At 36.4% G+C, this 13,580-nt stretch overlaps 2 protein-coding genes across 4 annotated transcripts in view; both read left to right on the plus strand.

The window, feature by feature from the left end:
• Positions 1-7,759, plus strand: part of LOC123503987 (protein ST7 homolog) — a 21,589-nt gene extending 13,830 nt beyond the window's left edge. For all 3 annotated transcript variants that reach the window (XM_045254180.1, XM_045254184.1, XM_045254183.1), the window contains exons 3-13: positions 482-638; positions 832-1,002; positions 1,528-1,761; positions 1,959-2,056; positions 2,236-2,426; positions 2,648-2,750; positions 2,886-2,993; positions 3,241-3,376; positions 3,793-3,932; positions 4,221-4,330; positions 4,443-7,759. In XM_045254180.1, the coding sequence (XP_045110115.1) occupies positions 482-638; positions 832-1,002; positions 1,528-1,761; positions 1,959-2,056; positions 2,236-2,426; positions 2,648-2,750; positions 2,886-2,993; positions 3,241-3,376; positions 3,793-3,932; positions 4,221-4,316 (1,434 nt within the window). In that variant the 3' untranslated portion in view covers positions 4,317-4,330; positions 4,443-7,759. The remainder of the gene's footprint in view (positions 1-481; positions 639-831; positions 1,003-1,527; positions 1,762-1,958; positions 2,057-2,235; positions 2,427-2,647; positions 2,751-2,885; positions 2,994-3,240; positions 3,377-3,792; positions 3,933-4,220; positions 4,331-4,442) is intronic.
• A 1,433-nt stretch (positions 7,760-9,192) lies between these two features.
• LOC123503988 (DNA-(apurinic or apyrimidinic site) endonuclease-like) lies at positions 9,193-13,576 on the plus strand. Its single transcript, XM_045254185.1, has 7 exons — positions 9,193-9,348; positions 10,204-10,347; positions 11,558-11,687; positions 11,901-12,044; positions 12,143-12,286; positions 12,450-12,630; positions 12,859-13,576. Exons 1-7 carry the CDS (start codon positions 9,241-9,243, stop codon positions 12,974-12,976), a joined length of 969 nt encoding a protein of 322 aa, XP_045110120.1. The 5' UTR covers positions 9,193-9,240; the 3' UTR covers positions 12,977-13,576.
• Positions 13,577-13,580: the final 4 nt, after the last annotated feature.

Consider the following 13,580-nt stretch of genomic DNA (forward strand, 5'->3'; position numbering starts at 1 on the left):
CTTCAAGAAAAATGTGTATGTATGTAATGATAATAATAACAATAATGATAATAATAATAATAATAATAATGATAATATATGATTTATTTCAGTCTGTGTGTGTGTGTGTGTGTGTGTGTGTGTGTGTGTGTGTGTGTGTGTGTGTGTGTGTGTGTTGCACCATTATGATGAATAAGTTACAATTTCCTTCTTTTGAATCACTAATTTAGTTCATTGCATTTCTGAATGACCAAATGCTGTTGCTTGCCATTACATATTGTTACAAATTTGTATGTAATAGTAATAATTTGCTATTAGAACATTTTTGCCCATTGCTGTAGTTTGAAAATCTTGCACTTGTCTCAGAAGTCATGGCGGAATATGGTGCACGTATAAATTCAATACAATTCCTAAAGATGATTTAAATTTGTACTTCTTATCTGAATGATTTAAAGTCAGACTTTGTGTATATCATCAAATTAATGAATTTCATGTTCTGCAGATTTTTGAGTGGTGGTACTTTAGGAAGTATGGCACATCTTTCATTGAGCAAGTCTCCTTGAACCACCTCAGTCCATGGATTGGTGGAGGGGAAAACAGTGCTGCAGAGAGCACCACCACTAATTCAAACAACAACAATAACCAACAGAGTGTTCCAGGTAAGTTGTAGTGTGAGTTGTGCACCTGTGTTGTGTTTCAAATGATATGCTAACCTAAGTTTAAAAGACTATAGCTGTTATAGGCAAGAGATAGATATTGTTAATAGATTGCAAGGCTGTGCTGAAATTATACTATGCAAGTTTTGATTTATTATACAGTTTTATTCTATATGTATTTATTATTCTTTTTCAGAATGTAAAGTCTGGCGAAATCCCCTGAATTTATTTAGGGGGTCTGAGTACCAGCGGCTAACATGGTCAACTAAAAAGGAGCCGCTGACATACTATGATATGAACCTATCAGCCCAAGACCACCAGACCTTTTTTACATGTGAGGCTGATGCTGGAAAACCAGAATATGAAAGTAAGTTATTGCCTGTATGGTGGCAGCTATGTGTTGTGATAGAGGAAGGCATGAATTTAGAGAGGACATGTAGACTGAATTAAGCAGTTAAAGTATAGACAGGAATAAAAACAATTTGCAGATGTAAGTCATCCTTTAAAGCAGTGGTTCCCAAACTATCTTACCTGACGCCCCCTTCTTGCTTCCAGTAGACCCGCACGCCCCCCCTCCCACTTCCTCTTTTGCTCATGTGAACTTATTTTATTTTATTGCATTTATTTCTTAGCATTGTTCAGGAAAACAGATCTCTGTTTGTATTAAATTTTAATAATGAAAGCCACTCAAACAAATAATAGTACATTCCAGAGAGACATTTTGATTTTATTATTCTTATAATCTATTAAAACATTTTTTTTAGCAGATGACTTCACGCCCCCCTTGAATTCTCTTTACGCCTCCCTAGGGGGGCGCGCCCCCCAGTTTGGGAACCACTGCTTTAAAGTAACAACCAGTTTTTACACTTACTTGTTTATACATTTTTTCCAGTAATGCAGACAGCATGGAGAGAAAGGAATCCAGAAGTTCGAATAAAATCAGCAAGATCTGCCTTGGATCTCAACCCAGAGTGTGCATCAGCATATATTTTATTGGCAGAAGAGGAATGTACATCAATAGTTGAAGTAGAAAAGAAACTCAAGATTGCCCTCAAACATGCTGAGAATAATTACCGGAAGTCACAGCTAACTCAACACCAAAGCAGTGCCATGGAAGCGTTACACAGTGAGTTCTTTCTTCATTGCTTTCTTGTCATTGTAGATATGTATTTATTATTTACTTGTGCAGTCAGTGTATTGGCAGCTTGGTTTCTTAGTTTGGTTCTAGTATTTCCTCATATATTTATGTACTATACACATTTACAAAGGAGTTTATTTTAAGTCTGAACATGTAACTTTGATCTGACCTATGCATTTTTTCAGGACGAGACACAAATGTGTTCATTTACATAAAAAGACGCTTAGCCATGTGTGCTCGGAAGCTGGGGAAAATGAAAGAAGCAATAAAAATGTTCAGAGAGGTAAATACTCTTGGCCATTGATTCATCCTCCATATTGCATTGCTTTGATCATTAGTGGTATTATTGATGTTTAATTTCCATAATTCATTGAGTATTACTAAATTAATGTCTTCATAATTATTGTTGTTTTTGTGCTGTGTGTGGAAAGTGAGATATTAATGTAACCTTGATGATTACAGCTAACAAAGGAAGTGCCTCCCATCATGAATGTGCTAAACCTTCATGAAAACCTTTTAGAAGCACTGCTAAAGGTGGAGGCATATGCTGATGCACAGGCAGTGTTAGCCAAGTATGATGACATTGCACTGCCCAAGTCAGCCACGATATGTTACACAGCAGCACTTCTCAAGGCACGCGCTGTGGCTGACAAGTAAGTGTGACAATAGTGTCCACTGCTACACGTTCTTAAGTTTCTTCTTATTTTTCAGTGTTAGCAATACCATTTTAGTTTACACATGCATGTTACTTTATTGCTCTCTTCAATATTCAACAGCAGTTTGTGTTTTCAAATCTTTATTTATTTGTTCATGTTTAAACCACTACATATTTCACAGATTACTAAGAGGCAATTGTTTTATCATTCCTTTCTAGGTTTTCTCCAGATATAGCCAGCAAACGTGGCCTCACTGCAGCAGAAATGGCAGCAGTTGAAGCAATTCACAGAGCGGTGGAGTTTAATCCTCATGTTCCAAAGGTGAGTCATATTTTACCATGATTGTATTATTAGTGTATAATAAAATGTTGTGAGCTGAACTCAGTGTATAAATTTCTAATTCTTATTATAATTTCTGTGTCGGATTCAGTGTTCATTGATATTTTTTTCCCTCAGTACCTGCTGGAGATGAAGCCTCTCATTCTCCCTCCAGAACACATTCTTAAGCGTGGTGATTCAGAGGCCATTGCTTATGCATTTTTTCACCTCCAGCATTGGAAGAGGGTGAGTTTGATCATTCTTTAGTTTACTTCTTGAAGATATTGTAGTGTTGTAGATGCAGTTATAACAATTACAATAGATATCTTGAAAATGCTTCTCCACATAATGTTATGTACTTCAGAGTTGATATAAGTGTAAAGTTCCCATATATATATATTTGTATCATGTGTTGATACATTATTTGCTTTACTGGAAAGAAAATGTGCAAGAACAGGAAGTAAAAACTAATGAATGCTCCTACCTCACACAGGTGGAAGGTGCATTAAATCTCCTCCACTGTACATGGGAAGGGACTTTCCGAATTATCCCTTATCCACTGGAGAAGGGCCACCTCTTCTACCCATACCCCACCTGTACAGAGTGTGCAGACCGGGAACTCCTGCCTTGTGAGTACATCCTTGGCTGCTTCACTAGTTTTAGATGCTTGGTTGTGTTTTATAAAAATGAAATTTAAGCACAGCCTGTAGGAGTAACTATTTTAATGAAAATACTTCCTTTCTTTTTAATTTACCCTTACAAAATCTTCCATACACTTTTTTCACCCTCACCATCAATTCTGCTGACAGAACACCCCTTGTATCATTCATTTACCAGACTTTATATATTGTCTTGTATTATGTGCATTACTATAAAGATTTTTTTGAACCTCATGAAATTATTTACCATTAGTCACTTAGTGATTTTTACTCTCTTTTGATTGTTTTAGTAATACATTGCATCCTCCCTCCACACTCCATGTATTGTATGTATAATCTAGTGGAAAATTTGAAAAGAATAAGCTAGAGTATTTTTTGTTTTCCAGCCTTCCATGAAGTATCAGTATATCCCAAGAAGGAGTTGCCATTCTTCATTGTGTTCACAGCAGGCCTGTGTTCTTTCACTGCCTTGCTAGCCCTTCTCACCCACCAGTATCCTGAACCCATGGGAGCTCTTGCGAAAACAGTAAGCTCACTCTGCAAAGTTTCATTAATTTTACCTGTTATGCGTGCATTGCAGTGCAGGATATGCATGTATATCATTATCATAGTCTTTAGAACTTAGAATAATAAATTAGGAAGCTCAAATGAGTTTTTTAGAGCTTATGATCCTTATTAATATCAGATATTCAGACAGTGCACCAATAATAATGGTTTGGAATTACAGTATGTGACAGAATGGAAAGATAATATTGCATACTGTTTTGTGGTTTGCTTGGACGAATTCTTCTAAATGGCACTTTTTTTTCTTCAGCTTCTTAGTTGGTGGTATGTTCCAATCCAGTATGTGTTGGAGAAGCTGGAAGCTGTCCTGCCATCTAACCTCCTTCACCATTTATCACGAATCTGACCATCATATTATGGGTAAATATGATCAGTGGAACTAAACCAGTTATGTATAAGAAAAAGCAACTGATTTTGTCAGTTTAAACTAACTTACTGAACTTAAACTTATTGTTGTTGTTTTTCTTTTCAGAATGGAGGAGGAATTACACATCATTTGCTCTATCATCAGCTCTCACTTTTCTACTCTACAGAAATTGGTTGTATTAAGATTTGTGTCACACTGTGTAGCTGTGGACATGTGATCAATAAAGCCTGGCCAAGTTTCTTAATAGTTAGAACATTGGTCTGACTTGATGTCTCTCTTGTTTCAGCTGCATATTTACTCTTAAACCAGTGTTGTGATTTTCTTTTTAAGAAATGAGTAGTACTTAAATATATGCTTAAGTTAATTGTTCTCTGTAATAAGGGAAGAAATACAGAGCTTATGTGAACGTGAGCTAAAGCACAAAATTGTAGAAATTTCATATTGTAAGGCTTGGTTACCAGGTTTCTAAATTTTGCATTGATAAAACCCATTAACATGATGGCATTGCTTGAATGCATTCAGTTTATAAGTCAGGTAACTATGATATAAAAATGTTCACTCATGTTACTACCAACATTGTATGTACCTGAAATGTGTACTTGTAATTCCATGACTATTGAGTATTGCTGCTGCAACTGGGAAGTTATGTACCAATCTATGCAAGTACAGTATCCTTTAGGTTTGCATGGTCATATTGATACTTGGAATCATTCATTGCAGTGAGTGAAGAACAAATTAACTGTGTTCATTGTGAAGTCCATGATGTTGTCATACACAAGTGAAAAGTACCTGCATTTTATAACCTCCCACTTCACTTCAATTCTTGCAGCACAGAGCCCTTATGTGATGTTCCTACTGTGGTGAGCCAAACAAACAGACTGCTAGACTTGAACACTTGATTGACAAAGTCTAGGCAGACCCAATTAGATTTACATTAGCTTCCAGCATATCTTATCATCAAACTGCAGACCAAAACTATTTTAGTTAACAAAATTATTTTAGTTTTTTTATCTTATTTATACATGCTTTGGCTTGTATATATGAGGATGGTATTGCCTGAGGTATGCAAGTTCTTTTTTCTTGAGGAGTATGGTTCCACTCTGTGTATGTTCTAAATTCATTGATGAATTCAAGTATTACATTCAGGCTTCACAGTTCTGTGGTACATAGTCTTTTCCAATTACATATATTAGGTTTTATTTGGTATTGATTTTTTTTTTTTTTTTTTTTTTTCAACTTTTGAGCAAAAAATTCAAGTGCTAAGCACCCACCCTCAATGCTTCTATCATTGTATCACTGGGACTCTACAATCATATGGTTATGGTGGACGTAACATTCGAGTGTCCAATTTACATTCTTTGTTTATGGAATATGTTAATATGCTCTGAAAACAAAAGTTAAATAAGATACAAGGAACACTAATAAGCACTGCTGTTTTAAGGAACCATCTATTCAATAAAAATGTCAAGATGTGCTTGTTCTTCGGTAAATTTTGTCAGGTTTCCATGAATATCAAAATTTTATCAGCTTCTCTGAGAAAAATCAACACAGTATTATGGTTTTATTATTTTGGCCAATTTTGTTTAGTCATCATAAATTATTGCACATTCTTATTTAGATTTATAGGCAAAATATGCAGCATGAACACTTAGTTTGGGGTAAATTTGTTTTCAGCACTACATCACATCATAGAAAAGTGATTAGCCACTAACATTCCAAGATAAAAGGACCTCTTAATACAGTGCATGTGTGTGTGTATGTGTAGATGTATGTCTGTATAAGCATGTGTGCTTTCCAAATAGGTACAAAGGTTAATCTGTGCTCCCTAGTTGGCTATAAGGTGCTTTTTTTTTTTTTTTTTTTTTTTTTTTTTTTTTTTGCTCAATATCATAAATCCAGTGCCAACAACTGTCACGTCAGTCAATGCATCAAACCATAGTTGCTTTCATCTAGGATGCTATGAATGGGATCAGAGTACTCTGAAGATGTGAAGCAATTTGCATCCATGTAATCCTCACATGATATTAAGTTGTTATGTACATCATTTAGCAACTATGAAAGAACTTCAATCCATTAGACTCAGTGTCTGTTGTCTTTTATTTCTTCAAGACAAATTTTCATTAACCATTAAGAAATTTATCAACCACATATATGTATGCTACCCAGCAAATGGGAAAGAGCAAGATAACCAGTATTATCATCACTTATGGCAGGGATATCAAGCAAACACTGAAACGTTTGTTTGAAATGCATTACAAACTTTCATTCTTAAACCTCTGTGAGAAACTAGTATGCACCTTGAGACATATATTGGCTAATAGATTTTTCTGTAATGTGTTGTTTTGCAGGAGTATTTCCAGAAACTGATTACACACACATACAAATGTAACCAGTAAAACGGACAGAATACGATTACTCTGGAGAAAGTGGATGTAAGATTGATAAGATAGGAATGTGCAGGCATGAGGTAAATAAGTGGTAACTTTGCTTTGACCATCCACAGGATGGAATTACAGTAGACTGCTGTAAAGATAAACATGTCAAAGTGAATAACTAGATGCTTGCACACACACACACACACACACACACACACATAGAGATATGGAGACGGGGCCACACGAGCATAAAGGCCCTGTAAAACTACAACTAGGTAAATACACACACACACACACACACACAAAGAGCATTTTTCTAATAATTTGTAGAAATATGACATTGTGAAAGAATACAATTTTGTATGTAATTTATTTGTATCTATTTAATGCAAATAGCAGTATATTACAAGCATATTGTAAACATTTTTAAGTAACATATGGTTTGGTCAATCATAAATATATTTTTTCTCTAGAAAATTTAATGTGATGAAATGTGAAGTTTGGAAGTGGAACAAGCCAGTGGAAAGTTTCATCTTCATGATCACCTTGTGATTGGTGTAATTCTTCTCTCATTGCATTGAATAATTATTAAATGATATTGTATGTGATTATATGATGGAAGATGCTGGAACAGATTCTTGCAGCAGTTTGTACTCAACTGTTTGTCTGAATTTGCAATGAAATATATTGAAGCCTCATATGAATGTGTGTAGGTGGGAGGAGTAATGACAAATCTCATGTCACCAGAAATACTGAAGCATAATAGATGAATTCATCTGAGTCCATGTCTAATTTTAGTTTGGAAAGTATTGCACTTCTTTCATGATTAATTTGTGCTTTGTACCGGTGACCAGTAAGCATAATGTCAGTGGTAGGCCTGCTAGCACAAAACACACCTCGTAAAACAAGAATTGCTGAAGTTTACATCACATCCAATCATTTATTTTTTCTGTCATGCACAAATTATGTCGGTGTACAAATATCTTAAGAACTGTGCATCATGTATATTAAACAGGAAAATTATTTAATGAATTTAGTTTTGCATTATTCTTGTGTTTTGTCTTCCCTCCTTATAGGTGTGAGTAGAAGACAGTTTTCGGTAAACTACATCAGCAGATCGCTAGATAAAGCTTAGATCCTTAGGAAAGTCCTTCCACAAAGCTAATAATGATAATCAATAGGTAAAGGTAAAAGCTTTGGAAGCCTTGGAAGGCCTTCCTCGAAGATGACAGGTAGATGAAACTAGAAAGAGGGAAATTATGGATTACGCGCGCATTAACGCCCGCATTGGTGGGTTGTGTGACCACGTTTTCTAAAGTTAATAGAATAGTTTTAACTTTGCGAGGAAGCAGACTACAAAAGTTTGATATTTTATTTTATTTGATAAGTTTAGTTGAAAAAAAAAAAAAGTACAACAAAGGAGATGGGAGGAGCCTGCCACCCATCCCCAAAACAAATGTTCATAGAAAACTAATGTATTGCAGTACAAAAATAAATAACCTTAAGTATATTTACATTATTTACAAAGGTGGAGCAAAAAGTGGGAAATCCTAGAGGATGGCAGGGATGATGTCATTGTTGAAGAACCAGCTTATCATTGGTGGCAGGTCCCAGTTCCCCTGTGGGCGGAAATGCACCAGCAAGGGACACTCCATGACATAGTGGGCAAGTGTGTGCCCTGCAGGACTGTGACACAGCTTACAGGGCACAGCAGCAGCCCCACTGACCTCCCAATAGTACCTATAACCCAGCCTGAGACGCATAGCAACCAGGTGATGGGCGGCACTCTTCCTGCCATAGGTGACACTGCTGGTGTGGGAGACATGTACAGTACATAATGGACTGAACTGGGACTGCCTTTCCCATAACAAGTGTCAAGGTTATGAGCAATGGTGCTGCAAACATGACCCTTGATGTTATTATAAGTGTGTTCAACAAGACAGTCAGCAATGTCCTCAGTAAGGGAGTGACGGGCATGAACATCAGCTTTTTCATTATGGGAAATGCCAACATGAGAAAGCACCCAGGTGAAACATACTCTGAGATTATCTCTCTCCAAGAGATCAATGACACAGTTACCAAATCTACTTTACAAAATAATAGTACATCGTAAAAATGACAAAGGAAAAGTAAGCAAATATCTATATACCGTAGACTCAAATACAAGACCAAATCTCGCAAAACATGAGAATCGTATAAACAATCCCCCAAGATTTTAAAATTATATATAAACAATCCCCAAGATATTATAGTTATATAGTGTTACTTAGTACCAAGTAGGTATTGATTTTTTTTTTTTTTTTTTCCATCCCAAATCAATAGTTTCCTATGATATAGATAAGAAGTTTTTTTTGTTGAATGATGCGTGTAGATAGGTTAGGTTGCTTTAATTACACTCTCTATCGGTTAGTCGTACGTTTCCTCATTATCTAGACAACTAAACTTGCACCACCATTACGCAACTCTATCACATCCCTGACAAGCACAATCACGTTGCCACCGCCGCCATCCCCAAGATCAAGGTGTGCATGGCGATACTGAGGCTTGGCGGGCAGAGATTGCTGTTAGGTGTGCTTAGAATCGCATCTCCTCGCGTGTTATCCAGTCCATTCACCATGCCGCCAAAGAGGAAGCAAGTAAGTTCAATACTATATGAATTGATTACTGTGTGGCAGAATCAATGAATGAGTGAGTGTGTATAAAGAGTGTTATGGTTTGGCAGGAGGAGGAGGAGGTGGTGTTACGTGCAGAGTGGCTGGCATGCGCTATGGTCCATTTCGTCTGAATTTAACTGTATTACTGCCTTGATTTCCACTGACATCTGAGGGTAGTCTGACATTTAAGTATTTTATGGCTTATGGTGTTATCGGAGTGAGGAAATAGTGCTGCATTGAGGGAAAAGAATGTTAATCTCTCATCACAAGAGGTGGCCAGTGGGATTTCTTAACATTCGGTGGGTTGGCAGTTTGGATATGTATTTTGCCATGAGCCTGTGGTTTTCTGCGTGTTATTGCAGAATTAAGGGATCAGAATTGAAACATTTTAAGGTATGTTATTTTAAGATCAGGCACCTGAGGGAATGTCCATGGGTACTATATAGGCAGGACTCACGGCAGTTGTACATTTTATTTTTTATTGTATACTGCATATAATGCTTTTCTGACTAGAATGGTCAGCCTAAGAAAGTTATTTTGATTTTTTTCTTTGAAAGATAATACAGTTTTTGTGACAACTGTTGTACCACCACTGTAGTAGTTGCAGGCTAAGCCATACCCTATCCTTGCCCTTCATTTTGGAATGACAAGTACAGCCATCTCTTCAGTGTAATGGCATGGAAAGCAAGCCCAGCTGTTTGAATTAGTTCCTACTTCTGGCCTGTATTTCATGGTGTTGACACTATGCTTTCCAGTATTATATACAAGATGCTTTTTTCACTTTAATAGAATTTACCACATGAGTTGAACAGTACTTGATTAGATTGACTATTCCAGGAGAAAGCTGAAGAGACCCCAGCAAAGGAGTCGAAAAAAGTCAAAACAGATGAGTTTTCTTCAGATGCCAAGACAAGTGATGGCAAAAAGTGGAACCTGAAAATTGTATCTTGGAATGTTGATGGGCTGCGGGCTTGGATCAAGGTAATGTCATAACCTTTGTGTTTAGATAGACAAGCAGGTGACACCATCACTGGAATGTTGCATCTTTTGTATCTTTTTCATGCTAACTGCTCTTCTGATCTTGCTAAAGTTTGTATACTCTAAAGTGGCTCTTGGGTCTTAGATTGAATGGTGGCCCAAGGAAGGCATGGTTGTCAGATCTTGAGGAAAACCATAAACTATCCTTGTAATAAGTGCATTCATCAACAGAAAACAAGTATTATTCACATAAAATCAATCACGTCATCAATAAGCTACAATGTATTTTAAATCCTAGAGCCATTTTAGAGTAGACGGACTATAACTGCATGCCTCTGCTCCTTTTGCTCAAGGCTTTCTTCTTCCTCACACATCTGTTCTGGCCAACTCTAATGCAAGAGTTAACCAGTGTTCTCAGTCATTCATATCTTTCTCTGGAAAACTCTGGAACTCCCTGCCTGCTTTTGTATTCCCAACTTCTTTTGACTTGACTTCATTTAAGAGGGAGGTTTTAAAACTTTTGGCTAATTCCTTGGTCTGTAAGTGGAGTAGCAACTTAATGTAGCTCTTTTTTTTTTTTTTTTTTTTTCTTTTTTTCTCTCCTTGGTCAGCCTTCCCATCTTCTATGAAAAAAAAAAAAAAAAGCAAGCAGGAAGACATATGTAGAGCAAGGAAGATGTAGCATGAAAACCTCAATGAATCTATCTCCAAATGGTATGTGCAGGAACAAGCATACAGGCTAACATTATAGTTTTTTTTTTTACATTTTTTTATTCAAATATTTGCCATGTCTGATTAAATTTCGTACTTTTACTCCAAAAAGTTTATTTTATTTCTATTTTACCTGTTTTGCTATACAATAGTTAAGATTATAAGTGATAGTGATCAAGAGCTTTTGAGAGGTGGTGTATGGCTGCAGACACTCTTGTGATGACTGCTATATTGTTGGTGAAGAACAGAGTGATCAACTTTTTAAAAGATTTTTATTTGTCAACTTAGAAATCTTCCTTACATTGTAATATGACATACCTTCTTTTCACAGCCCTCTCTCTGATCTCTCAATTTTGTTATATTGCATGTTATTTGCATCATTCCTAAATACTTTCTTTCTTCCATTCACCCCTTCTGTAATCACCTTTCAGCCTTTACAACTGACACACACCATGTATATTTGAAGCCCTTTCAGCTCTAACTATTAGTTATGGCACTACAGAAAGATGGGATGTCTATCTTTGAGAAGGAGGAGCCAGATGTTGTTTGCCTTCAGGAGACTAAGTGCAGTGATGACAAGCTTCCAGAAGAGATAAAAAATATGAAAGGTTACAAGAGTTACTTTATGTCTGGTAAGTATTCCATGTAGTGTATTATGATTATGGTTTAAAGCTGGCAATCAAGTAATTTGTGGTGTGTTTTTTATACATACCTATGTACATTTAAAACTGAGCACACAAATCAAACTTAAAGTGCATAAAGATAAATAATAAATAATTGTTTATTCCTTGAGGTATGTAAGATCTGCCTGAGTCAGATTGTGATTAAGTTATTATGGTTTCCAGCTAAGAAGGATGGTTATTCTGGTGTTGCCCTGATTTCTAAGAAAGAACCCTTGTTAGTCACATATGGACTGGATGATGAGACCCATGATGATGAAGGTCGCTGCATCACTGCAGAGTATGAAGACTTTTATCTAGTGACAGCCTGTAAGTTGAGACTCATTTATTTTTTACTTAATGTTCTTTGAATAATTATTTTCATAATAAATTTGTGTTCATATTGTTCACGCTTTGTCACCATACAGATGTTCCCAATGCTGGCAGGAAACTAGTCACATTGGACAAGAGAATGGACTGGGATCCTAAATTTCGCAAGTATTTGAAGGAATTGGATGCCAAGAAACCTGTCATTATGTGTGGAGATCTCAATGTGGCCCACAAGGAGATTGGTTAGTACCTTAGCATTTGATTTTTGCTTTGTCATGTTTTTATGTAATCCTTGATACAGGAAATGAGAGCCATTTGATTGAAAACCTTCATGTGTTTTTACAGAACAGCAAGTCACATATCACACAGCATACTGTTACATTAATTAAGAAATATTCCTTTCAGACCTTGCCAAACCTAAAGGCAATAAAAAGAATGCTGGGTTTACTCCAGAAGAGAGAGCTGGCTTCACAGACCTGCTGGCAGAAGGGTTTGTGGACTCCTTTAGGCACCTTTACCCAGACAAGACAGCTCAGTACACCTTCTGGACCTACATGGCCAACTGTCGAGCCAAGAATGTGGGCTGGTAAGTTAAGGAGGCTAATATTCTCTCTCTCTCTCTCTCTCTCTCTCTCTCTCTCTCTCTCTCTCTCTCTCTCTCTCTCTCTCTCTCTCTCTCTCTCTCTCTCTCTCTCTCTCTCACATCATATTTGCAGTTCTCTAAACACCTAAAACACCAGTGACTTAGAAAATAACACCATTGCAAGGGGCACTTCATGATTAGTGTTTTCTATTTAACTCCTTTACTTGACAGGAGGCTGGATTATTTTGTTTTGTCTGAACGCCTGGTACCAAATCTGTGTGACAACCTGATCCGTTCCTCCCTGTATGGATCAGACCACTGCCCCATCACTCTGCTCGTGCATCTGTGATTCTCAAGGCCATGCCACAAGACTCATCTAATATGACTTCAGTCAGGCCATCTCAGGACTGTTATCTGCATTAGATACCTGACTTAGTTTTACTGTGATGCATTGTTTGTATGCCACTCAACATACGAGTATAAGTACAGTAGTACACTTGGAAGTGATGATGATATACTTGTGTGTATTGATTTTGATCATACATCTAGATGTATTGAAATATAGTTTTTAATACAATTTATATATGAGTAGGTGGCTATGAGAGAGGGTCAATCACTAACCACTGCAAAATGGAGTTGAAAATATATTCCATTCAATGACTTTTCCCTATGTCTAAGGAATTACACTACAGTGATTAATGAATCTTAACCATGTGCACAATTGATATCTGATAACATAGGGGAACGTATAGAATATAATACATTTTTAACTTTGTTCCACAGTGGTTGGCACTTAGTCCTTTGTTACAGCCAGCTACTCATATAAAATACTTTGATTTTCATGTATTTTATGTGTAAAAATATGTTTTTGTACATTGATTCCAGTGAAGAAACTGCAAATTTTAGTAGCAGTAATTTTGTAATAATAATAATAATTTATCTCCTGATATCAA

Source organism: Portunus trituberculatus, chromosome 15, assembly GCF_017591435.1.
Source record: "Portunus trituberculatus isolate SZX2019 chromosome 15, ASM1759143v1, whole genome shotgun sequence".
Classification (NCBI taxonomy): domain Eukaryota; kingdom Metazoa; phylum Arthropoda; class Malacostraca; order Decapoda; family Portunidae; genus Portunus; species Portunus trituberculatus.

Coding starts and splice junctions, on each gene's coding strand:
- LOC123503988 (XM_045254185.1), top strand. CDS start 9,241: ATGGCGATACTGAGGCTTGGCGGGCAGAGATTGCTGTTAGGTGTGCTT. Junction 9,349..10,203: donor TGCCGCCAAAGAGGAAGCAA/GTAAGTTCAATA, acceptor TGACTATTCCAG/GAGAAAGCTGAAGAGACCCC. Junction 11,688..11,900: donor CAAGAGTTACTTTATGTCTG/GTAAGTATTCCA, acceptor TATGGTTTCCAG/CTAAGAAGGATGGTTATTCT.